Source organism: Zalophus californianus, chromosome 3 (genome assembly GCF_009762305.2).
Source record: "Zalophus californianus isolate mZalCal1 chromosome 3, mZalCal1.pri.v2, whole genome shotgun sequence".
In the NCBI taxonomy this organism is placed as follows: domain Eukaryota; kingdom Metazoa; phylum Chordata; class Mammalia; order Carnivora; family Otariidae; genus Zalophus; species Zalophus californianus.
In genome coordinates this window covers 53,260,567-53,285,980 of record NC_045597.1, presented here as the reverse complement: position 1 = coordinate 53,285,980, position 25,414 = coordinate 53,260,567, and the positions used below count along the sequence as shown (strand labels likewise).

The following is a 25,414-nucleotide window of genomic DNA, read 5'->3' as shown; positions in this document are numbered from 1 at the left end:
TCTCCATTAACAGGAATCTAATTGTAACAGTCAAATAACAAGACTTCTTTCCTCCCCTTCCCCCTCCCTCATTTTTCTAGTCTCTATTTTTAGAACAAAGAAGCAAATGACAACCAAACTTCCTATCAGGGATGTAGATGATTTTGTTGGTGTTGATTAGAATTCCAGAGATGTGCTGGTAGGTGGTTGTCTCAGGGGGATAGTGACTGACAGAAAGTTGCCAACAGACACAGGCAAAGAATACAAATTCTTTTCCTTAAATGGATACAAACGAGAGTTTAGCTGCAGGAAGACTGCTGCACAGAGCAGGGGACCCACCATGAGCTCACAGTTGGAGATGCAGCTTTCCTAGCCCCCACGCTTCCCCTATGGGGCCACACAACCGTTGACCCCACCTCGAGGGGCTGATGATTAGGAGGGTAGGCCTGTGAGGGGGGGTGTCTTTATGCCTCTGTGGCATTTCTTGACAATTGTGAGAGAGGAAAGTGGCAATGCTGTCCAGAGCAGATTGTTATTCAACAGTATCAATAGCAAATGAGTATTCATTTTGCCCTAGGGAAACTGACAGCCCCTTCTCATCAATTTAGAAGCTAGTATAAGCCTGCACCGGGGCTGCGTGAGGGATGCAGTCTATCTTGAAGTGGTCAATCCAGGAGTCTCTGAGATCTGACCATCCCAAGTAAGATCACATTTTGATTCTGCTTAAAGTGCAGTCCTCACTGTTAGGCTCAACAGTATCCAGGGACTGAAAGATACAGTTGTACAAGTTATGCACTGTACAACTCTAGAGAACCTGCCGGTTTGTGATGGTCCTGGATTCGCTCAAGATTCCTATCCTTCTGCCTCCCCAGTGATCACTGTTCAATGATCACTGATGTTCAGGATAATAAATAACTGAGAGCACTGCAAGATCTCAATAATCAAAAAAGAGTAAGATCTATTTTCTATTTTATTTGGGTAAAAAATAAGATAAATACAATAAATATCATGTTCTAAAATTTCAAAACAAGATATAAAAGAAAAGAAGTATCTCTACTTAAAAAAATTGATTCCACAAATTCCATTTACTTAGGATTTTGCAATATACAACTTATGTATCCTGTTGTAATCACAGCAAAGAAAAATAGACTCCCTTACCTACTACCTTGCTTTATCACCCTTTCCACAATCTAATATGTGAATCAAAAACCTATTAGTAGAAAGTGAGTAGTGGTTTGGGAGGTTAATTTATAGTTCAAACCTGTTCCCGGTTAATTCCGGAAGATATGAATAAAGATGGTACAGAATACGCAGAGAATTAATACATTTTAAGGAGAAATGTAGATTGGATTGAATTAAGAAAGATTCAGCTAGGCCTGTCTCCAGTTGCGATAGAGTATAAACCCTCTCACCAGATTGCCATTAGATTAGCTGAAGCAGCAATGTCTTTGATTCCAAAATATAAGTGGTAATCATCTCATACCCATTTATCTGAAAGCCTGCAGTGAAAACAGAGTTAAAGCCTTTTGCAGTTCATGAAAAGACTAGTGTTGAATTGGAATTACATTGTTTACTACAGCACTTTCCTATGAGCAGTAAAATTTCCACGTGGGATGACAATTCCTTCTGATTTCTCAAGTTCAAATAACACAAACTATTTCATATCAATATCTCTCACCAACTCTTGCCCCACAGAGAGCACTCCAGCTAAACCAACTCCTCATCCAGACAGGGAAAAGAGTCAAGAACTGAACACCTCGAGTGGGAGGAAATGACAGTTGAACCGATTAGCCAATTCACAACCTCCTGCTAGTTTGAAGACGGGTTTTGTTCTAGCTTCTTTATGCTCAGAAATTTTTTATAAATGGTAATCATTATTCTATAATTACATTAAATGCCAGCTTGTGTGATCTCTCCTGAACCTTGTAAAACTGCAAAGCAATTCACTAGGCCATGATGAACTTTCTAAATTAGAAACAATATCCTGATTTAATGTGGATGCGGCTAAAACCCAGTGGGGGCAGCTGATTACTTATGGTTATAAATATTAACAAATGAGCAAGGAAGTTTTTAGTAATTTTCCCTCTCTCTCTCTCTCTCTCTCTCTCACACACACACACACACACACACACACACCCCTTTCATGAGCTAAATTGCTGTTCAAGTATAATTTTCAAAATGATAAAATCATAACTCTTATAGAAATTGAAGAGAAGTCAAAGGTTTTATTTATCTCTTTATTTTAAGGAGAATCAATAAGGTGTTTTTAGAGAATTTGAAGATTAGGCAATGAGAATGTGAACATGAATTTGTTAACAGATGCAGAGCAGGTTAATATCCTATAAGGAGGTAGTGTTTGAGGTAGCCTTTTCTATAGGTCAGAAATCCTTTGTCTACTTACCAGATAAAATACATTTATATTGCTATGGATAAGAATCGTATACATTACTCTCAATTTTCTACAACTTCATTCTACCCCTACAGATTTCCAAAATTCTTGGCAGAAACCAACGAAAGGTAGAACTTCTACAGAATCCAATAACCCCCTGAAGGTCAGATAGACAATGCCCAGCACACCCAGGGTGAAGGACATCCAGCTATCTCTTCTGCCATTTGAAAATTTGGTCTTTTTTTTTTTTTTTTTTTTTTCTGAGAGTCAGCTAACATGCCCTGGTCATACTGCTCTTTCAGAGGGAGAGAAAAGGTATCTGGAGAGAAATCAGGTAGATCATTCAAACCCACACAAAAAGGCTAAATAAAGCTAAGGCCAAAATTTCAGAAATTTAAAGCTAGAAGGGATTTTAGAGATCACCTAAAACGTTCATTTTATGGAAAATAAGTCTGAGACTGCCTTCTTAGCAGTTGAAAGAAGATCTTAAACCACCTTGATCAGGTGCTTAAGCTTTGTTGAGGGTGCCTCAGGAAACTCTTTTCTTCTTTGGTGTAAAGAATCTCCTTTCTCCTCCCTCATTCACACCCTGAACCACCCCAGAGAGGTTTCTTTTTTTATTCAGGAATCATAAGAAGAGGGGTAGAAAAAAACATATATCCATGTTAATACTGCTTTCAGTCATTTATACATGTTCTAAATTTTTTAGCTGTTATATTTTTTAATTGAAATGTAATTAACATACAGGGTTACATTAGTTTCAGGTGTACAATATAATAATTCAACAATTCTATACATTGCTCAGTTCTCATCAAAATAATTTTTTTAAATGGAAGGATAGGACATTTAAAATGGGACTTAAAGTAAATGTTATTTCAAATAACTGATATGGAAAAATAACTTTATAGGTGGGAAATAGCCTACTTCTTTGACCAAAGGGTTGATAACCTCTGAACCTCACAGAACTAGAGGATGATGGAGACCCCATTCCCCACTCTGGGTCCTCGCTCTTTGGAATATCTCTGCTCAGTTGACAATCTAATATTCTTCTGTATCCTAAACAGAGCCTCTAACTTCCCCCACACTGTTATGCTCAGAAAGAACAAAGTACCCTCCAAAAAATAAAACATCCCATTTGTATGTCTGCTTTTTTTTTATTTCAAAGAATATACTTGTACAATTCATCTTTTCCTAGGGCTTTTTATGCATAGCTCATTCAGACCAGGGGCAGAGTCTATATGATCAGACTCCTGCACATTTAACATTGATCAAACAGAGGATAGTGTTGATCTGTGTCATTAGATATATGCTATCTAACTGGTAGATTAAAGATACTTATTGGTTAAAATTACATTGATGCCAGTAGGAATAAATGATTTCTCAAAATTTATAGCTCATAAAGATTCTGATTACTGTAATTATTTCCTTCAAAATGTAAAGTATATGAATTTTTCACATTATTAAAGGAAAGAAACAGAAAGGAAACAGGAAAAAATGAATCTTATTTGTCATCTTACCTTCGTCTTCAAGTCTTAGGCTAAATTGCTATTATTTCATTTTGTTAAATTCAGCGCATCTCTGTCAACAGTTTTGAGATGTGGATGGAATGAACAAAGCTGCATTGTCACCTTCAAACTCAATTTAGAAATTTCATAAAGAGAAATATTTGTGTAAAGGTAGAGTTCTGAAGGACCTAATACCTGTCATTTTGTTTCTTGGGCATTTTGAATATTTTATTCCGAACACTTCCCATTTTGTCTGCACCCTCCACCCCACCCCCTCCATAGTTACTGTTACAAAAAACAAAGAACTTGAGCCTCCTAGCTCCAAGCTCATCTTTGAACACAACATAGTTGTACCCCAAAATTTAGTGAGGCATGCAAAAAATGGAATCATTCCTAATGAAGACGACATTCTGCCCCACTAGGAATAGATAAGCTATTTATTGCCCCAGAAGAAAGAATGTTGTTACAAATTTAGTTAATAAATGTTAATAGATGTCCTTCAGCTGCTAAGGGGAATTCATCTAAGAAGGAAGGACAGTGAAATGTTTTTTTGTCTGCAAAGAAATGAGCCTGACTCAAAGATGACAAAGATACAAAGTGGAATGCAAAATGTGTGTTTACGTTGTTTCAGTGATAGAAATATCATATATCAGATTCAGAAGAGGGGAAAGCTTAGTATATTGGGAAACCAACACCACTATTTCCTTCTCCATCACATGAGTGATAATAAGGAACACTGATCATAAGACATCAGACTGACAATCATGTATAAACTGCTCTTGACTACTTAGCAGATGCAAAGTGATGAAATTTTACAACACAAGATGGAAAGATCTCCATCAAGACATAGAGTGAGGTCGCTGGAGCAACCATTTCTTGTTGCTTTTACTTCTGTAGGTAAAATCCTGTTTACCTGCAAGGTCCCTGGACAAACTAATTACTTAATTACCTTCTCGGTAGTCCAGCCTCAAGAGTAGTCACTTGGGTCTCAAACCCACAATCAACAGAGGCTCTCTGGCTTTCAGAGCTGCCTTCTCCTGAGTGTGTCCTTTGCCCACATATGAAGCATCAAAACATATTGCCTGGCATATAGAACTTAAATGAAAAGATTGTTAAATGATTACATTTTGGTGCCAAAATTATTAATTCGTATTTTAATTTTAGTTTTGCCTATTTTTTTTGCCTCATCTTGAGGATATCCTGTTTGTTTAGGCTCTTTCTGATGCAGAGAACAGAAATAAGCTCAGGGTAGTGAGTTAATGAGATGCATGGGGACGGATAAAAAACTGGATGCTTGTCTCAAAAGCATACAACTAAGGGTCACAGAGAATTGGGACACCATTTATTACATGTAGCATATGACATCAGCTCTGATAATTTGACAATGGCTAGAGGGAAAGAACAGAAACTGTATTTCTGGGCCAAGTTTATGTTTCAGTTCCTGCATCTACTTTCTCTTTCAGTTGCTTCTTTTTGCTACTTTGGTATCAACTTCTCCCCTCTCCTTTTTCGGCTTAGCATGCTCTCTACTACTCAGGTCACTGCTTGCTCATGACTTCTGCTCACTGCCTTCATGCTCTAGCTCTCCATGCCTGGATCACTCTGTACTTTACTTGCTATAAGCTTTCCTTCAAACTCCCTCAAAGAGAACCTGCCCAGGGCTGCTAGTCCTTGTGCATATGGCGGGCCCTTATTGGGCAGAGCTCTTGTGCTTGGCACCTGAGGTCCCTGGCCAGCTCACAGATGGCAGGCACCTATCTCTGGTCCAGTCTGCTGTGGCCAGAGTGACAGGGACACACAATAAAAACATGATGACCTACATGAAAGGAAACCTGCCAAAGAGAGGATGGCGTGGGTCCTGTGTATGGACATCTCAGAAGAGGACAGTGAGATCTGCAGCTATAGAAAGTCATAGTCTCAAAATCTATGACTTTAAATTTTGAAGAAGACAGAGAGGAAGCCAAGCCAATTTGGCGTGATATTTCGGAATCTGACTCTTCACCTAAATATGAATTAGACACTGAAGGAGGAAAGAGCCTGAGGACTATTGACTCCCTGCAGAAAAGAAGTGGGAAAAAAAGCAAATAGAGTTTTTATTACTTTTCTCATGTGCTGCAGGATAAAATCAGTATTCAAGTATTTGATTCAACCAGCAATTAATCTGATTGCAAACAATTGGCAGTATCCTTTTAAGAAGACATGCTATAGCCACAGAGTAGGGCTATAACTCTTGAAAATGCACCACTAAGGCCAAGGCATGAATTCTTGTCAAATACATGCTTCTGAGCATTCATTTATACCTACATTCACATATACTGAGGTTATCAGACAGTTTCAATAAAAATTAATGTATTAATGAAAATTGACTGATCAAAACTGCATATATGTTATGGGACATTTATTAATCAGTATAATCAAATCTCACCTTATATGGCATATTGAATTGTGCAGCTTTTTATCATTTCAAAATTTCCCCCAACCTCACCTTTACTTCTAAACAATGAAAATGTATATATCCTCTTCAAAACTAAAGGTCACATCTTATAGAATCCACACTCAACCTATCATATTCATTGATCCATAGATTACCCATGGCACTTAAATTTTTTTCCTACACAGGCCTTTAGCATTGAAGTTGAAACAAAATGCTGACCTGGTTCCTAAAAGTTTGTAATAGTAGTTGTTTTGCTGAAAAAAAAATTTCTACCTAACAAGAGATATTGTTCCCTCATGGAAAGTAAAACATCATGTCTGAGGCACTCATTTCCTTATTTTAAAAAAATGGAAAAAATTCTTCATTCCTGTTGACAGCTTTCAGAATTGTATTATTTCATCAAAGTAGAGTGATTTCTGAGAGAACACAATATACTGACTTTCCAAAAGGAAATCGTCACTATGGATATGTAGGCTCTTGTGTCACTGCTATTAGAAGTAATTATATTGAACACCAGAGCTCTAAAAAATTGTTTTAAAATATAACTATGTCCCCAAAACCTTATTATCACTTTCCCCAGGAATTTAGAAGCAACTTATATTGTTAAATTTGTAACAAAAAGTTCTTTAAAAATTTATTTTCCTACTAGGAAGATGAAAGTTGGACAAATGCTGTTTAAGTCATGAGCATTATTAAATCATTAAAGAGGTTCAGCATTGTTGAGTGCTTCTGCACTGTTGGGCTTGTAGACAATGAATGCTACTTGGAAATTAGACCTGTAGTTGCCAAGTGTTGAATGGTGGTCCCTCAAAAAGCTGTGTCCACCTTCTAACCTCCTGAACCTGTAAAAGTGACCTTATTTGGAAAGAGTGTTTGCAGATTTAATTAAGGACTAGAGATGAGCAAATCACCTTGATTATCCACATGGGCTCTAAACCCAATGACAGGTGTCCTTGTAAGAGGCACACACAGGAGAGACACAGAGAAGAGGAAGAAGCCATGGGAAGATGGAGGTGGCCATTGGACGGATGCAGCCACAAGCCAGGAAATGCTGACGGTCCCCGGAAGGTGGAAGAGGCAAGGAAGGAGTCACCTCTAGAGCCTCTGGGGAGAGCATGGCCCTGCTGCTACCTCAGTTTCAGACTTTTAGCCTCCAGAACTGTGAGAAGATGCATTTCTGTTGTTTTAAGGCACACCATTGAAAAAAGCAGGATATTGAGAGCTTGTAAGCAGAATGCTGAGAAGAACATGACAGCTTCTTCAAAAGTAAACTCTCACTGTGGACTCCGAAAAACAAACTGAGGGTTCTAGGGGGGAGGGGGGTGGGGGATGGGTCAGCCCGGTGATGGGTATTAAAGAGGGCACGTACTGAATGGAGCACTGGGTGTTATCTGAAAACAATGAATCATGGAACACTACATCAAAAAAATAAAATAAATTCACACACACACACACAAAATTAAACTTAAAAAAAAAAAAAACTCTCCAAGGCCTCAGTGTGTGTTGCACTCTCGCCTCAAACTATCCCCTCCAACTTCTTTGTTTGACTATCTGCTACCTTCTCTTCAGAATTCGACTCAGATGTCACTTCCTCTGGAAAACCCCACAGGCCAGCCTGGCTTGGACATCCTGCTGTGTGCTTCTGTAACAAATTCTAACTGCTTACCACACTGTATTGTAGTTACATTGTAATTTACTCACCTAGCCATACCACTAGACTAATATACTCCTGCAGGCCTACAATATTAGCTTTGTATTTCTGGCATCTACCACTGTCGCTGGGACAGAATAACCATTCAACAAATGTTCCTTGAATTACAAGATGAATGAATTTGGAAGTCTACTCTGCTGAAAGCTTTGGATTTATTGTTCGTGGTAGTATGGTTTCAGAAAGCAGAATTATGACTGAAGTATAAATAATGATATGCCAACATAAGTAGGGACATCCTACAGATGGGATATACTGATCTACCTTTAAATCAGCTCTATGAGGTAGCATGTACCCATCATTGGAAATGCCCAAACAGGGACCTGACATCAGGAATAGTGTTGATGTGATTCCCTGCATTGTTTGGTTGATGGAATCAAGTATGCTCTAGGGACAGTTTCTGCTCTAAGATTTTGTCACTTTTGGGATCCCAGAATTCCTATAAAAGAACTAGTGCTATTTAGTTTTGGTGATCCAATTCCATTGAATATATTGAGGTTTCCACCACTCTCAACTGTTGACTGTGTTTTCTACTACTAGAATTACTTAGATGAATAAGACCCAGTCCATCCTCTCAAGAAGCTTATAATAACATAAACATGAAGGTAAAAATGTTGCTCCTATATATAACAGACATAAAATGCTATGGGTATTCACAGGAGGAAAAGATCACAGCTAATAGAAGAGTATCAAAGAAAAAAGGATGAAGCAGGTGGCTTTGTGAAGGACCTGAACAACAGCTAGGATTTTTAAAGACTTTAGGGGTAAGGTCTTCTTAATGGTGGTTTTGTGTTTCCTAATTCTTTTTTTTTTAAGATTTTATTTATTTATTTGACAGAGAGAGAGACAGCAACAGAGGGAACACAAGCAGTGGGAGTGGGAGAGGGAGAAGCAGGCTTCCCGTGGAGCGGGGAGCCCGATGTGGGGCTCGATCCCAGGACCCTGGGATCATGAGCTGAGCCGAAGGCAGACGCTTAATGACTGAGCCACCCAGGCACCCCTCGTGTTTCCTAATTCTTTATTAAGATCCAGCTTGTATTTTTTTTTTTTTTTTGGCTGGGTATAGTATACTTTATTGATGGTACATGACAAGGTAGGGCTCCCCAAACCCCTCCCCTTCTTCAGGGGGTCTGGGATGGAAACGGTGGAGGTCGGGAGATTCTCAGTGTTTTGCGGGATAAGTTGGGGCAGGGACTTCCCAGCAGCTGAGGGCCTCTCTCTCCCTCTTGCTCTCGCTGGGGCTGGTGGTCCAGGGGGCTCTTACTCCTTGGAGGCCATGTGGACCATAAGGTCCACCACCCGGTTGCTGTAGCCGAATTCATTGTCATACCAGGAAATGAGCTTGACAAAGTGGTCGTTGAGAGCAATGCCAGCCCCGGCATCGAAGGTGGAGGAGTGGGTGTCACTGTTGAAATCGCGGGAGACGACCTGGTCCTCAGTGTACCCCAGGATGCCCTTGAGGGGGCCCTCTGATGCCTGCTTCACCACCTTCTTGATGTCATCATATTTGGCAGCTTTCTCCAGGCGGCAGGTCAGATTCACGACGGACATGTTGGGGGTGGGGACACGGAAGGCCATGCCAGTGAGCTTCCTGTTCAGCTCAGGGATGACCTTGCCCACAGCCTTGGCAGCACCAGTGGAAGCAGGGATGATGTTCTGGGCAGCCCCTCGGCCGTCGCACCACAGCTTCCCAGAGGGACCGTCCATGGTCTTCTGGGTGGCAGTGATGGCATGGATGGTGGTCATGAGTCCCTCCACGATGCCGAAGTTGTCATGGATGACCTTGGCCAGAGGAGCCAAGCAGTTGGTGGTGCAGGAGGCATTGCTGACCATCTTGAGGGAGTTGTCATACTTCTCGTGGTTCACACCCATCACGAACATGGGGGCGTCGGCAGAGGGAGCAGAGATGATGACCCTCTTGGCCCCGCCCTTCAAGTGGGCCCCAGCCTTCTCCATGGTGGTGAAGACCCCAGTGGACTCCACAACATACTCAGCACCAGCATCACCCCATTTGATGTTGGCAGGATCTTGCTCCTGGAAGATGGAGATGGACTTTCCATTGATGACAAGCTTCCCGTTCTCAGCCTTGACTGTACCGTGGAATTTGCCATGGGTGGAATCATACTGGAACACGTAGACCATGTAGTTGAGGTCAATGAAGGGATCATCGATGGCAACAATATCCACTTGGCCAGAGTTAAAAGCAGCCCCGGTGACCAGGCGCCCAATACGGCCAAATCCGTTCACTCTGACCTTCACCATCGTGTCTCAGGGACGCAGTTGGCACTGCACCAGAATTCGCGGCTGTCTGTCGAACGGGGAGGAGCAGAGAACCTCCAGCTTGTATTTTATAAACTTTTTATTTAGAGAGAGTAAGTCCTACATACTCTTCATATTTAGTCATTTTAATATATTAACATTTAGCTATGAATAGGCAATCATTCATCGGCTAAGAAGTGGGACATGGGGCAAGAACATCCAGCCAGAAAGAAATCTTTCCATATGGTCCACGTAGTCTGTCACTAACTCTTGAAATTCCAGAATTAAAGATTCTTTCCTTTGACTGTCAGTATAGTGTGTCCCCTACTTTCCATTCCTAATAGTTACATTTTTTTTGGGCTATCTCTGATATTTTCTTCATTAGTCTTACCAGTAATTGTCTATTATTTTAATCTTTCCAGAGAAATGTTTTTACTTCGTTGGTCTTCTCTCTTAGTTTTTATCAGTTTCTGCACTTATTTTTAAAATACATTTTATTCTATTTTCTTCGGTTTCACTCTTTTTTGAAGAGAACTAGATAACTTAGCCCATTTACTTTCTGTTTTCTCTTTTATGATGTAAGCATTGTCTGTGGGAGAGTGTCCACAAAGAAGAGGTTGGAGGATGTGTAAGATGTCTGTCTATCCCACAAAGTTCTTCAAGGGCTAGCCCAGCCATTTGCAAAGAGGTTTATCTGCTAGAATGCACTAGTGTGAATTTTCTGATCCTTTATTTGCATCTGCAGGGTTTAGTATCACACTCGTATTTTCTTTAGGAAATATCCCCATTTAATTAGTTGTCCAGAGGGAATTTTGTAGTCCTAATTAGTGCCTCATATTCTGATAGCAAGTTTTGGTGACCCAAAAGGCATGACATTAAAATGTTTTCTCCAGAAGGCATAACATTTTTTATCAAAAGTAAAACTTTCCAAATGACATAAACATATTATTAAGTACTGGTATTGCTTTATTTATTTTTATTTTGTTTTTTTCTTCAAGTTTTTATTTAAATTCCAGTTAGTTAACATACAGTGTAATATTAGTTTCAGGAGTAGAATTAATGAATCATCACTTACAACACCCAGCGCTCAGCACAAGTGCCCTCCTTGGTATCCATCACCCATTTAACACCTCCCACCTCCCCTCCAGCAACCCTCAGTTTGTTCTCTCTAGTTAAGAGTCTGTTTTCTGGTTTGCCTCTCTTTTTTTTCTCCCTATGTTCATCTGTTTTGCTTCTTAAATTCCACATATGAGTGAAAGCATATGGCATTTGTCTTTCTCTGATTTATTTTGCTTAGCATAATACTCTATAGCTCCATCTGTATTGTTGCAAATGACAAAATTTCGTTCTTTTTGATGGCTGAGTAATATTCCATTATATATAATCACACCTTCTTCATCCATTCATCAGAAGTAGTGGTATTGATTTAAATAAAAATTAAAGAGTGGTAGAAAGAAACATAACTGACTACACATACTCATTCTAAAATCCATTCTTGTTTACTGTTATACAGTACTGCTTGATCTAGATTTTGTGTTTTTATAGAATTGAGGAAATGGAGATGAATTGTAATAAATATAGTGACTCATGTCACTCATCTGTCTATGGATTAATGCTTTTTTTCAGCCAAGAACAAGTTACCGAGCTAGGTTCTAAGGAGATAGCAAAAATTTGTAAGAACCAATCTGTTTTGGGATATTTAAAGTCCAGTATAGTAATTAAAACATTATCTGAAATAAATATAACAGATAAAAAGTGACAAATATCAAATGGGGATATGTGTAAGCGTTCTGTAAATTCACTGCTGAGAGTTGCCCTGTCATTTTGGTTCTTTTTAAAAATTTTTATTGTTATGTTAATCACCATACATTACATCATTAGTTTTGGATGTAGTGTTCCATGATTCATTGTTTGCATATAAGACCCAGTGCTCCACGCAGAACATGCCCATCACCAGGCTAACCCATCCCCCCACCCCCTCCCTTCTAGAACCCTCAGTTTGTTTTTCAGAGTCCATCGTCTCTCATGGTTCGTCTCCCCCTTCCGATTTCCCCCTGTACCTCTGTCATTTGGGTTCTTATTATAATTTTTATTCAGTGTCTAAAGTCTTTGCGGTCCTGGGAACATAATACTTGGTTCAGCTCTCTTGAATCTCTTCTCTTTTTCTAACATTGCGGGGGAAAAAAGCCTCCTTTTTTATTTCAGAAACAACAGCACAAAGTTGGAACAGCTTAAGCTATCACTTATGGTAGCTTTTGAAATGAATAAGCCATGAATACTTCTCTGGAATTATCATAACCATTAGGAGCTATAAACAAACAAAAAAACCAAATCAATAGTTAACGTCACAGTGAAATAATGTCTTGTTTCTTCTTTCTGGAGGAGACTGCACAAAACACTTCATTCTCTTTAATCTGCTCTAACCCCATCATACACCATTGTTTATGATACTAACAGTAACGGCAATGCAATATAGCATGCTCAGTGACTCATCAGCACTCGCCTTCCAGAGGCACTCAGCTTGCACGTACGCGATGAGTAATGGCTCATAGAGACATTTCTTAATATCTGTAATCAGTTTTAGTCCGATGCGGTTCTCAAAATGCATTCTTCTTTTCCAATAAATGATAAATTATAAGGCTATTGCCTGGCAAAGAGAGAGTCATTTTTCCCCGGCCAAAGATTTATTTCCCAACCAAGTTGTTTCTGAATCCTTGAATGTCACTTTCAGCGGTTTCCAATTCTCTAAACAAGTATCTGCCAATCACCCCGACATGTGAGAGGCAACGCTTAAGTGTGTAGTTATTTAATGGGAAATGTTGCCATCAGAATTGAAGAGACAGTCTGTCAAAATCCGAGAGGGTGGCTCCGGAAGGAATTGGGGAGGAGTTGAAAGGGGAAAACAAGGGAAAGAGAAGGAAAAAAGTCACATCGACACAGTGAAGTACAAAATTTCACAACTAATAAAACCTCATTAAGTTGGGCTAAATAATGAAAAATTATAGTTTTTCAAATGAGGCTAAAGTCTTTGAAATATCCTTGGAAAAGGATTCCCTAAGTACAGAAATATTGTAAACAAGATCGCAGAGATGCTAGTTAACCTACACTAACAATTCTTTACATCAAGTGTCTGCAGAAACAAAGAGATTGTCTGTTTTCTTGTACACAAGTGCAGCTTTCCCCAGTCTCACTCCACAATCCTCCATTAACCACCGATGTTCGTCACTGCACCATTTACCAGAATCGAGTTTCTAAATCTTGCATCATTCAGGCTTCTCTCTACCAAATTGTTTTAAATGAGTGAAGCTATCTATTAACTAGTTTAGGGCCAATATGTGTTTTTATAGAATTGAGGAAATGGAGATGAATTGTAATAAATGTAGTGACTCATGTCACTCATTATATATACAAAATAATACTCATTTTGTAGTTCTACATGATTCCTTTGCTTGGTACCTTGTAATATTAGGTAGAATAAGGACTTCAGGATCTTCACAGGGACTGTTGGGTGTTCTTTGATTACAGGGAGGTGCCTGGACTTCAGGGTCAGCACAATCACCTGCTTTGCTTAAGGTTCCATGAACCCGATGCTCTCACAGACATGGTGGGGGGACTGCTTTCTCCTGAAAATTTCCCCTCACTTGACTTTCAGTTTTATTGTCTTTGCATTTTTCTTCTTGTTTGATGACTATTTCATGGTCTCTTTCACTGGTTTCTCTTTCTTTCATTTAATCAGTTTCCACTGGCTCTCTTCTCCACTTGTACATTTCCTCTTGGGTGATAGCATCATTCCCCATGTTGCAATGAAGCCAAGTTAATTTCTTGATCTGCTGGTAATTCTGAAGTTTATACTTCTGATTTAACCTGGTTTCTGGACCTCAGACTGTATTTTCAACCAGACATCTCCACCTGATGTGTTCTGCAGGCACCTAAAACTTGGTATGTTTAAACTGAGCACATCAACTCTCTCTGCTTCCAAACTTATTCCTCCTTTATTCCTTAACTTGGGTGACACTAATCAGACTCATTGCTTAAGCAAGGCACTCCTCTTATATCATACCCATTGACCACTGAATCAGACCAATTTTTTCTCCAAAATATCTCCCAATTTCCTCTCCACTCATCGTTCTTTCTACCAGTGTCATAATTTGGACTACGGACTCTTTACAATGCATTTTGATCTCCCAACAAATCATTTTGGTCTCACTCTACTGCATACCTTGTGTTATAAGCATAGCAGAGAACTCACCGTTACTTAAATATATTATGTCCTTCTGAGAAGCTTGACCTCTTTTTTTTCATGATTTGCACTCTGTCTGGAATTCCCTTTTGATGTACCCCTTGTGAAAATCATGTCACGATTAGGACATATGTATGTTTTGATTCAAATATTTCATTTTCAATACATATTGAATTGCCTGACAGCCACAACTGTATTTTACTTAATTTTTAATCTGCAGATCCCAGCAAATGCCTGGCACACAGTAGGTATTCAATTCATTTTTGACACATGCAAGAAATTTGCATAATACTTTTGCAGTTGAATTATAATCATCCTGCAGGAATTTTTCCCATGTGACCCGCTGCTTGACAGCCAGCTATTCAACTAACTTGACAGATCTCAGATCTTCTATTAAATGCAGAATCTGGGACAGAACCACCCATCCAGGGCGTATCAACAAAACACTGGATCGTGTTATGTTTCTAGTGAGTGGTCAGTTGAATTGAGTTCTGGTCTCACATAAGGAGAAGAAATTTCACAGTTCTCGTAATTGTCTGTTTTATTGCTTGTATTCACAACTTTTTTGCTTTTATAGGACATGAATCTGGTCCATTTAGAATGGGCATTTCTGGGGCGCCTGAGTGGCTCAGTCGTTAAGCGTCTGCCTTCGGCTCAGAGGTCGTGATCCCAGGGTCCTGGGATCAAGCCCCGCATCAGGCTCCCTGCTCCGCGGGAAGCCTGCTTCTCCCTCTCCCACTCCCCCTGCTTGTGTTCCCTCTCTCGCTGTGTCTCTCTCCATCAAATAAATAAATAAAATCTTTAAAAAATAAAAATAAATAAAATCTTTAAAAAAAGAGAGAGGATGGGCATTTCCCTCAGAAAAAGATGCAAGAAATATAATTCCAGATGATAAAAACCTTTTTTTTTTAGGGTTTTAAGTGTATTTAAGAGCCAGGCACAATCTAGGTACTTGATACATCTTCTGTATTAAATGTTATCCAGTTGTTTTCTTTGATATTAAAGATGTGATCCTCATGTCTGATAAAGATGTTGTGTAAAAAGAGTCTGACTCTAGTTTTGTTGTCTGAGTGCTGATGGCGTTCAGGCTCCACCACCTCCCGTGCCTTCTCCTCACTCTGTATAAGCTGGTAAGGAAGCCCAGGTGCTACCTCCATTGGCACTGGTGGACTATTAAACCATACAAGCCTGGGTTATGGGCATGGGAACTTTCACTTCAGCCCACTCTCTAGCACTGTAAACCCCAAACCGGTCTCTGTTCCGTGCTCTCTTAAGCAATTTTTGGGCCTGTTTGGAAGCCTGTCCTTCTCTCCCTAGAAAGCCTCAGTATGTGAATAATAAATCTCTTCCTACCCCCTTGGTGCATGGGTGGCATCATCAGTCTTGACACCTTGAACCAAATTTTGGGTGGGAAGTCCATCTGCCTTTGTAAAAAAAAGTATCTGGAACATATAACTGGTACCTGGAATACATAAGGAACACTCACCATTCAATAATAAGAGAAAAGCAACCCAATAAAAATACGCAGAAGGTACAATCACTTCATAAAATAAGACAGATTGCACACAATCACATGAAAAGATGCTCAATATTATTAACCAACAGGAAAATGCAAACAGAACCATAGTATGATATCACTACACACCTATTAAATGGCTAAAAATATTTAAATTACAATAGCAAGTGCTAGTGCGGATGCAGAGCATCTGGAATTCTTGTACACTGCTGATGGGAATGCAAAATGCTACAGTCACTCTGAAAGACAGACAATTTCTTATGAAGTTACTCATGAACTTATCATAGAACCCAGCAATTCCAGTCCTAGGTAAAAAAAAAAAGAACATATTATGCAGAAAAATCTGTACACATTTGTTTATATTGGCTTTATTCATAATCTCCAAACCAAATGTCCATAACTAGTAAATGGAGATACATATGATGGTGAGAGCAACCTAACTTTGGTAAATACATAGACTAAAATACTCCTCAACAATAAAAGGGATGAACTGGTGATACACGCAACAACAGGGATGAATTTTAAATGTATTATGGTAAGTGAAAAACACCAGACTTGAATGGCTACCTAATGTATAATTCCAATTTTATGATACCTGGAAAGGTGAAACACTTGGAAAGTGATGGAAATGCTCTATATCTTTACTGTGGTGATGGTTACATGACATTCACATATGCCAAAATTCATAAAATTGTGCACAATAAAGAGTAATGTTTACCATATACAAATTATACCTCATAAACTTGGCATTAAATAAATGGTGATTCTCTGATTGATTTATTTTGTTTAGCATTCAACCCTCTTGCTCTTTCTACATCATTGCAAGTGGTAAGATTTCATTTTTTGATGGCTGAGTAATATTCCATTGTGTGTGTGTATAATATTCCATCTTTATCCATTCATCTGTTGGTGGACATCTGGGCTCTTTCCAAAGTTTGGCTACTGTAGACATTGCTGCTATAAACATTGGGGTGCAGGTACCCCTTTGGATCACTATATTTGTATCTTTTGGGTAAATACCTAGTAGTACAATTGCTGGGTCATAGGGTAGCTCTATTTTTAACTTCTTGTGGAAGCCACATACTGTTTTCCAGAGTGGCTGCACCATCTTGCATTCCCACCAGGAGTGTAAGAGGGTTCCCCTTTTTCCACATCCTTGCCAACATCTGTTGTTTCCTGACTTGTTAATTTTAGCCATTCTGACTGGTGTGAGGTGGTATCTCATTGTGGTTTTGATTTGTATTTCCCTGGTGCTGAGTGATGTGGAGCATTTTCTCATGTGTCTGTTGGCCATGTGTATGTCTTCTTTGGAGAAGTGTCTAGAGAAAGACAATTATCATGATTTCACTCGTATGTGAAATTTAAGAAACAAAACAGAGGATCAAAGGGGAAGGGAGGGAAAAAGAAAATAAGATGAAATCAGAGAGGGAGACAAACCATAAGAGACTCTTAACTATAGGAAACAAAGTGAAGGTTGCTGGAGGGGAGAGGGGTGGGGGGATGGGGTAACTGGATGATGGGCATTAAGGAAGGCACTTGATGTAATGAACACTGGGTGTTATATGCAACTGATGAATCACTAAACTCTACCTCTGAAACTAGTAATACAGTATATGCTGATTCATTAAGTAAAAATAAAAATAAATAAATAAAAATTTAAAAAATAAATGATTATTAGTCAGTATCTTCAACACCATATTAGCCAACTTGTACGAAATGCACAGTACCACTATTTCCAAATGTACTGGGATGTTTCTCTTCCTCAAAACTGAAAAATACAGGACCAAATAAAACTCATGGGAGTTTGTGCAGTGAGGACATTAAAAAGCAAAACTATTTTTCTTTCCTTGTTTGCCACCTCTTATTCAACCTTTTTCCTTTTGCTGTTTCAGACTAGTCGGAGTAAAGATTAAATCCTATCTTTTTAGTGCTCACTGGAGATTAAGTAAATTCAGAGGTCGGCATGAAAACATTCTAAATGGTTTGAGTTCAGTTAACATTTTGCCTAATGGTATTTTTACTCATATATCTTATCAATTAAGGGGTAATTTTAGATAAGTGAATATCATTAGAAAGAGAAGTATTAAGTGTGGATATTTAAGCACTTATATTGGCCAGAGCAAGAATAATGTGATTAAGTAATTTGGACAGATTCCTTCTTGATGTAATTCTATGAGGAACAAAGGGGGAGAGCATCAGCTCCCTAGGGGATTGAATGGAATAGATAATCTGTGGTCAAACAAGCAAAGAGAAGCACTTTACTAAAGATAGGCTTTCTGTCTTCATTAGAAAAATTGAAGATGCTCTAAAGAACTCCATTAAGGATAATGGTGTCTCTTTGAAGAACTGTGTGCTTCATAGCTTAGGTACTTGATTAAATGGCTAATTCATCCATTGCTTATCTAATTGATCTTGTTTTCTCCTCCTTCACCCTGCCCTTGAGATATTCAGAAGTAAATGACATGTAACCACTGGCAACTTCTTTCCCCTTACTCATCAAGGAATGTTGAACTGTGTCTACATCTATCACAGGTTCTCTCAATACCTGAAAATGATGAACTGTATTCTGAAAGTGACTACACTTATTTTGGAAGGACAGCTCCAAGCTGCCCTATGGATGGCAATCCTTTCTTAAAATGTAATTGGCAATTATGGAGGAAAGAAGAATTCCTCTATAAAATTCACTTTCCTTCTTTTTAAATAAAAGGCCCTTTACTATGATGGGCAAAAAGTGACTTGAGCCACATCCATGTCCCCCACAGAGACTGATAGGGAAGCTTTATCTTGAGAGAGGGTGAGGGGGTAACCATGGTCAAGCATGGCAGCTGATTGGTAATTTCAAAGGGGTCTTTAAAATAAATTAGTATCTACTTTCCCCTTCATGAATTGTGATGTAGAAGTGGTTTTCAACCACTCTTCTGTTGCTATGCATAGGCTTGATGACATTTATATATGTGACATAGCCATTCATTCATTTAGGACATATCCATCAGCACTATGTACTATATATATAACTTACTTATGTCTTTATAAGTATATATAGTACTTATTTATCTTATTCATTACCTATCCACACTACTGGAATGTAAACTTCTTTAGGGGAGGAATTACTATCTATTTGTTCACTGTTTCTTGTTAGTGTCTAAAAGAGTGCTGATGGATATGTCCAAAATGAATGAATGGCTATGTCACATATATAAATGTCATCAAGCCTATGCATAGCAATGGTTTTCAACCACTCTTACATCACATTTTGATTTCAGACTTTTAGCCTCCAGAATGTAAGATAATAGATTTTGGTTGTCTTACACCACCCAATTGGCGGTAGGAAGCCCTAGGAAACAAATATGCTCGTGAAGATAAAGCCAATAGAAATCACTAATGGATCACTGAAATGTTATCAAAGAAAGAAAAGTAAAGAATACACCAAAATTTTAGGTTGGAGCAACTGAAAAGGACGATATCTGTAGTTCAGTTTTGGAAGAGTTTATTAAAACATCCTTATAACCTAATCCAGCCATACAATATTTAAACTATTTACTAAATCCTAACCGAGAGTAAGTAGAAAGTAAGTTATACTGTTGCATGGGTCCCAGATAAAAATGAGAATCATAGATTTAACAAAGAGCAGACTTTAATGGATTATTTAAATAGGTGTTTAAATAATTATTATAAAATAACTTGGCATACAAAGTTATACACCAAATCATTCTGCTTTTATTTAGTGTATGGATCCCTTTCTCCCTTTGCTGTCAATGAAAGCCATATGGAGTATGGGACACATACGGTCCTGAGGATGAATATTTAAGTAATCTACCCATGGTGTTATGGCTTAAGACAAGAAGAATTTCATGTAAAAAGCAGCATCATTGATCATATTTTAATGCAACACAGTGTTTTCTTCCACTGAGACACCTCAAGGAGTATATGGCAATAAGACCACCATGAAATATACTGATGGACATCTGGTTAAAAAGGATGGAGGGGGCGGAGCAACATGGCGGAGGAGTAGGAGACCTGGATTTCATCTGGTCTCAGGAATTCAGCTGGATAGGGATCAAACCATTCTGAACACCTACGAAATCAACAGGAGATCGAAGAGGAGAGTAGCAACAACTCTCTGAACAGAGAAGCGACCACTTACTGGAAGGTAGGACGTTCGGAGAAGTGAATCCGAGGCGATATTCGGGAGGATAGACGGCGGGGGAGGGGGCCTCCGCCGCTTCTGGCAAGTGGTAAGAGTCGCGGAGCCCAAAATCGGAACTTTTAGAAGTCAGCTCCGCTGAGGGACGTCGCTCCGGGGGCTAAGCGGGGGGGTGGAAACCTCGCGGGACAGTGTGGTCTCAGGACCCTCGGGGTCACAAAAAAACCGGGGGTGCCTGAGTGTGGCAGAGCTCCCAGGTATCAGAGCGGGGAAGCCAGCTGCAGAGACGGAGCTGAGGAGTGGGCTCTCAGCATGGGGTTGCCATAAACTGTGATCCGCGGTCCAGTCGGGCCACTGCTCCTCCAGCAGGGACCCAACAAGCGGCAGAGCTGGGGAGACTCCCCTTTCTCCCCCGGGAGGAGCGGCGTGGGAGCGCACCGCAGGGATCTGCTGGGTTTGGAGACCCCACACGGGGTCGGGTGCCAGACATAGAAACCCTCGGTCACAGGCCGGGTGAGCACGGAGTGCGGCCGGAGACCGGGGAGACGGGAGTGACTGCTTTTCTCTGGGGGCACACTGAGGAGCGGGGCCCCGAGTTCTCAGCTCCTCTGGGTGGAGATTGGGAGGCCACCATTTTCACTCTGGTCCTCCAAAGCTGTACTGAGAGCTTGCAGGGAACAAAAGCTCCTGAGATCAAACCCGAGCAGCTTGCTTAGCCCGAACCGACAAGGGCGGGGCAATTCCGACTCCGGCAAAGACATTTGGGAACCACGGCAACAGGCCCCTCCCCCAGAAGATTAGCACGAACAGCCAGCAAGCCAAGACCAAGTTTACCCATCAAGGAGAACGGGAGAACTTCAGCGCTAGGGGAATACTGCACATAGAATTCATGGCTTTTTTTTACCATGATTCATTAGTTTTTCAAAGTTAATTTTTTTAACTGTTTTTTTTTTTAATTTTTCTTTTTCCCCTTTTCAACCAACATCTTATCAATCCCTTTTTAAAAAAAAAAACATTTTTTATTTTTCATTTTTAGAGTCATATTTTATCCCTTCATAGTAGTTACCCTTATTTTTGGCATATATATATAAGTTTTTCTCTCTTTAAAATTTTGAGATACAGTTTCTTCTAACAGATCAAAATATACCCTAAATCACTAGTGCATGGCTTTGTTCTAGTCTCCTGCCTGATCACATTCTCTCCCTTTTTTTTCTTTTTTTTTTAAATCTTCTTTCTTTTTTCAAACAACTTCTTATCTTATCAATTCCTTTTATAAAATCTTATATAATTTTCATCTTTACAGTCATCTTCCATTCCTTCATTGTATCAACCCTTATTTTGTACATATATGTCTTTCTTCCTTTAAAATTTTAGGAGGCACTTTTTTCTAACAGACCAAAATATGTCCAAAATCTAGTGTGTGGCACTGATCTATGCACCAGCCAGATCATATTTGATCATATTTTGTTTTTTTTGTATTGTTCTGTTTTTGTTTTTATCTTTTTCTTTTCTTTTTTTTTTTTTTCGCCTTCTTTTTTCATTCTTTCCCTTTCTTTTCCACTGGTTTCAGGTCTTCTCTAATTTGTATAGAGTATATTCTCTGGGGACGTTGTTAACCTGTTAGCATTTTGTTCTCTCATTCATCTGTTCTCCTCTGGACAAAATGACAAGACGAAAAAAATCACCTCAGCAAAAAGAACAAGAGGTAGTACCGTCAGCCAGGGACCTACTCAATACGGACATTAGTACCATGTTGGACCTAGAGCTCAGAATCATGACCTTAAAGATACTAGCTGGGCTTGAAAAAAGCGTGGAAGTTATTAGAGAAACCCTTTCTGGAGAAATAAAAGAACTAAAATCTAACCAAGTCGAAATCAAAAAGGCTATTGATGAGGTGCAATAAAAAATGGGGGCATTAACTGCTAGGATAAATGAGGCAGAAGAGAGAATCAGCGATATAGAAGACCAAGTGATGGAAAATAAAGAGGCTGAGAAAAAGAGAGAGAAACAACTACAGGATCACGAGGGCAGAATTCGAGAGATAAGCGATACGATAAGACAAAACAACATTAGAATAATTGGGATCCCAGAAGAAGAAGAGAGAGAGGGGGGCAGAAGGGATATTGGAGCAAATAATAGCAGAGAACTTCCCAAATGTGAGGAAGGAAACAGGCATCAAAATCCAGGAGGCACAGAGAACCCCTCTCAAAATCAATAAAAATAGGTCAACACCCCGACATCTAATAGTAAAACTTACGAGTCTCAGAGACAAAGAGAAAATCCTGAAAGCAACTCGGGAGAAGAGATATGTAATGTACAATGGTAGAAATATTAGATTGGCAACAGACCTATCCACAGAGACCTGGCAGGCCAGAAGGTACTGGCATGAGATCTTCAGAGCACTAAATGAGAAAAATATGCAGCCAAGAATACTAATTATCCAGCTGGGTTGTCATTGAAAATAGAAGGAGAGATAAAAAGCTTCCAGGACAAACAAAAACTAAAGGAATCTGCAAACACGAAACCAGCCCTACAAGAAATATTGAAAGGGGTCCTCTAAACAAAGAGAGAGCCTAAAAGCAGCATAGATCAGAAAGGAACACAGACAATATACAGTAACAGTCACCTTACAGGCAATACAATGGCACTAAATTCATACCTTTCAATAGTTACCCTGAATGTAAATGGACTCAATGCCCCAATCAAAAGACACAGGCTATCAGATTGGATTAAAAAACAAGACCCATCCATATGCTGTCTGCAAGAGACTCATTTTCAACCCAAAGACACCCCCAGATTATAAGTGAGGGGGTGGAAAACCGTTTACCATGCTAATGGACACCAAAAGAAAGCTGGGGTGGCAAACCTTATATCAGACAAATTAGATTTTAAACCAAAGACTGTAATAAGAGATGAAGAAGGACACTATATCTTACTTAAAGGGTCTATCCAAAAAGAAAATCTAACAATTGTAAATATCTATGCCCCTAACATGGGAGCAGCCAATTATATAAGGCAATTAATAACAAAAGCAAAGAAACACATTGACAACAATACAATAATAGTGGGGGACTTTAACACCCCCCGACTGAAATGGACAGATCATCTAAGCAAAACATCAACAGGGAAATAAAGACTTTAAATGACACACTGGACCAAATGGACTTCACAGACATATTCAGACCATTCCATCCCAAAGCAACAGAATACATATTCTTCTCTAGTGCCCATGGAACGTTCTCCAGAATTGATCCCATCCTAGGTCACAAATCAGGTCTCAACCGGTACCAAAAGATGGGGATCATTCCCTGCATATTTTTCAGACCACAGTGCTTTGAAACTAGAACTCAATCACAAGAGGAAAGTCGGAAAGAACTCAAATATATGGAGGCTAAAGAGCATCCTACTAAAGAATGATGGGTCAACCAGGAAATTAAAGAAGAATTAAAAAAGTTTATGGAAACCAATGAAAATGAAAACACAACTGTTCAAAATCTTTGGGATACAGCAAAGGCAGTCCTGAGAGGAAAGTACATAGCAATACAAGCCTTTCTCAAGAAACAAGAAAGGTCTCAAATACACAACCTAACCCTACACCTAAAGGAGCTGGAGAAAGAACAGCAAAGAAAGCCTAAACCCAGCAGGAGAAGAGAAATAATAAAGATCAGAGCAGAAATCAATGAAAGAGAAGCCAAAAGAACAGTAGAACAGATCAACGAAACTAGGAGCTGGTTCTTTGAAAGAATTAACAAGATTGATAAACCCCTGGCCAAACTTATCAAAAAGAAAAGAGAAATGACCCAAATCAACAAAATCATCAATGAAAGAGGAGAGATCACAACCAACACCAAAGAAATACAAACAATGATAAGAACATATTATGAGCAACTCTATGCCAGCAAATTAGATAACCTGGAAGAAATGGGTGCATTCCTAGAGATGTATCAACTACCAAAACTGAACCAGGAAGAAATAGAAAACCTGAACAGACCTATAACCACTAAGGAAATTGAAGCAGTCATCAAAAAATCTCCCAACAAACAAAAGCCCAGGGCCAGATGGCTTCCCAGGGGAATTCTATCAGACATTTAAAGAGGAATTAATACCTATTCTCCTGAAACTGTTCCAAAAAATAGAAATGCAAGGAAAACTTCCAAACTCATTTTTTGAGGCCACCATTACCTTGATCCCAAAACCAGACAAAGACCCTATCAAAAAGGAGAATTACATACCAATATCTCTGATGAACACGGATGCAAAAATTCTCACCAAAATACTAGCCAACAGGATCCAACAGTACATTAAAAGGATTATTCACCATGACCAAGTGGGATTTGTCCCTGGGCTTCAAGGTTGGTTCAACATCCGCAAATCAATCAACGTGATACAATACATTAACAAAAGAAAGAACAAGAATCATATGATCCTCTCAATAGATGCAGAAAAAGCATCTGACAAAGTACAGCATCCTTTCTTGATCAAAACTCTTCAGAGTATAGGGATAGTTTGATAAGTTCTTTATAGATTTTGGATACTAGCCTCAATATCATAAAAGCCATCTGTGAAAAACCTACAGCGAATATCATTCTCCATGGGGAAAAGCTGAGAGCTTTTCCCCTAAGGTCAGGAAGGCGGCAGGGATGTCCACTCTCACCACTGCTATTCAACATAGTATTAGAAGTCCTAGCCACAGCAATCAGACAACAAAAAGAAATCAAAGGCATCCAAATCAGCAAAGAGGAAGTCAAACTCTCACTCTTTGCAGATGACATGATACTGTATGTGGAAAACCCAAAAGACTCCACCCCAAAACTGCTAGAACTCATACAGGAATTCAGTAAAGTGGCAGGATATAAAATCAATGCACAGAACTCAGTGGCATTCCTATACACCAACAACAAGACAGAAGAGAGACAAATCAAGGAGTCGATCCCATTTACAATTGCACCCAAAACCCATAAGATACCTAGGAATAAATTTAACCAAAGAGGCAAAGGATCTGTACTCAGAAAACTATAAAATACTCATGAAAGAAATTGAAAAAGACACAAAGAAATGGAAAAACGTTCCATGCTCATGGATTGGAAGAACAAACATTGTGAAGATGTCAATGCTACCTAGAGCAATCTACACATTCAATGCAATCCCCATCAAAATACCATCCACTTTTTTCAAAGAAATGGTACAAAAAATCCTAAAATTTGTATGGAACCAGAAGAGACCCCGAATAGCCAGAGGAA

General features: G+C 39.3%; 1 protein-coding gene across 1 annotated transcript; it reads right to left on the bottom strand.

Moving 5' to 3' along the window:
• Positions 1-9,191: 9,191 nt before the first annotated feature.
• Positions 9,192-10,292, bottom strand: LOC113920768 (glyceraldehyde-3-phosphate dehydrogenase-like). The gene has a single exon (XM_027591095.2). It carries the CDS (start codon positions 10,275-10,277, stop codon positions 9,276-9,278), a length of 1,002 nt encoding a protein of 333 aa, XP_027446896.1. The 5' UTR covers positions 10,278-10,292; the 3' UTR covers positions 9,192-9,275.
• Between the last annotated feature and the right edge of the window lie 15,122 nt (positions 10,293-25,414).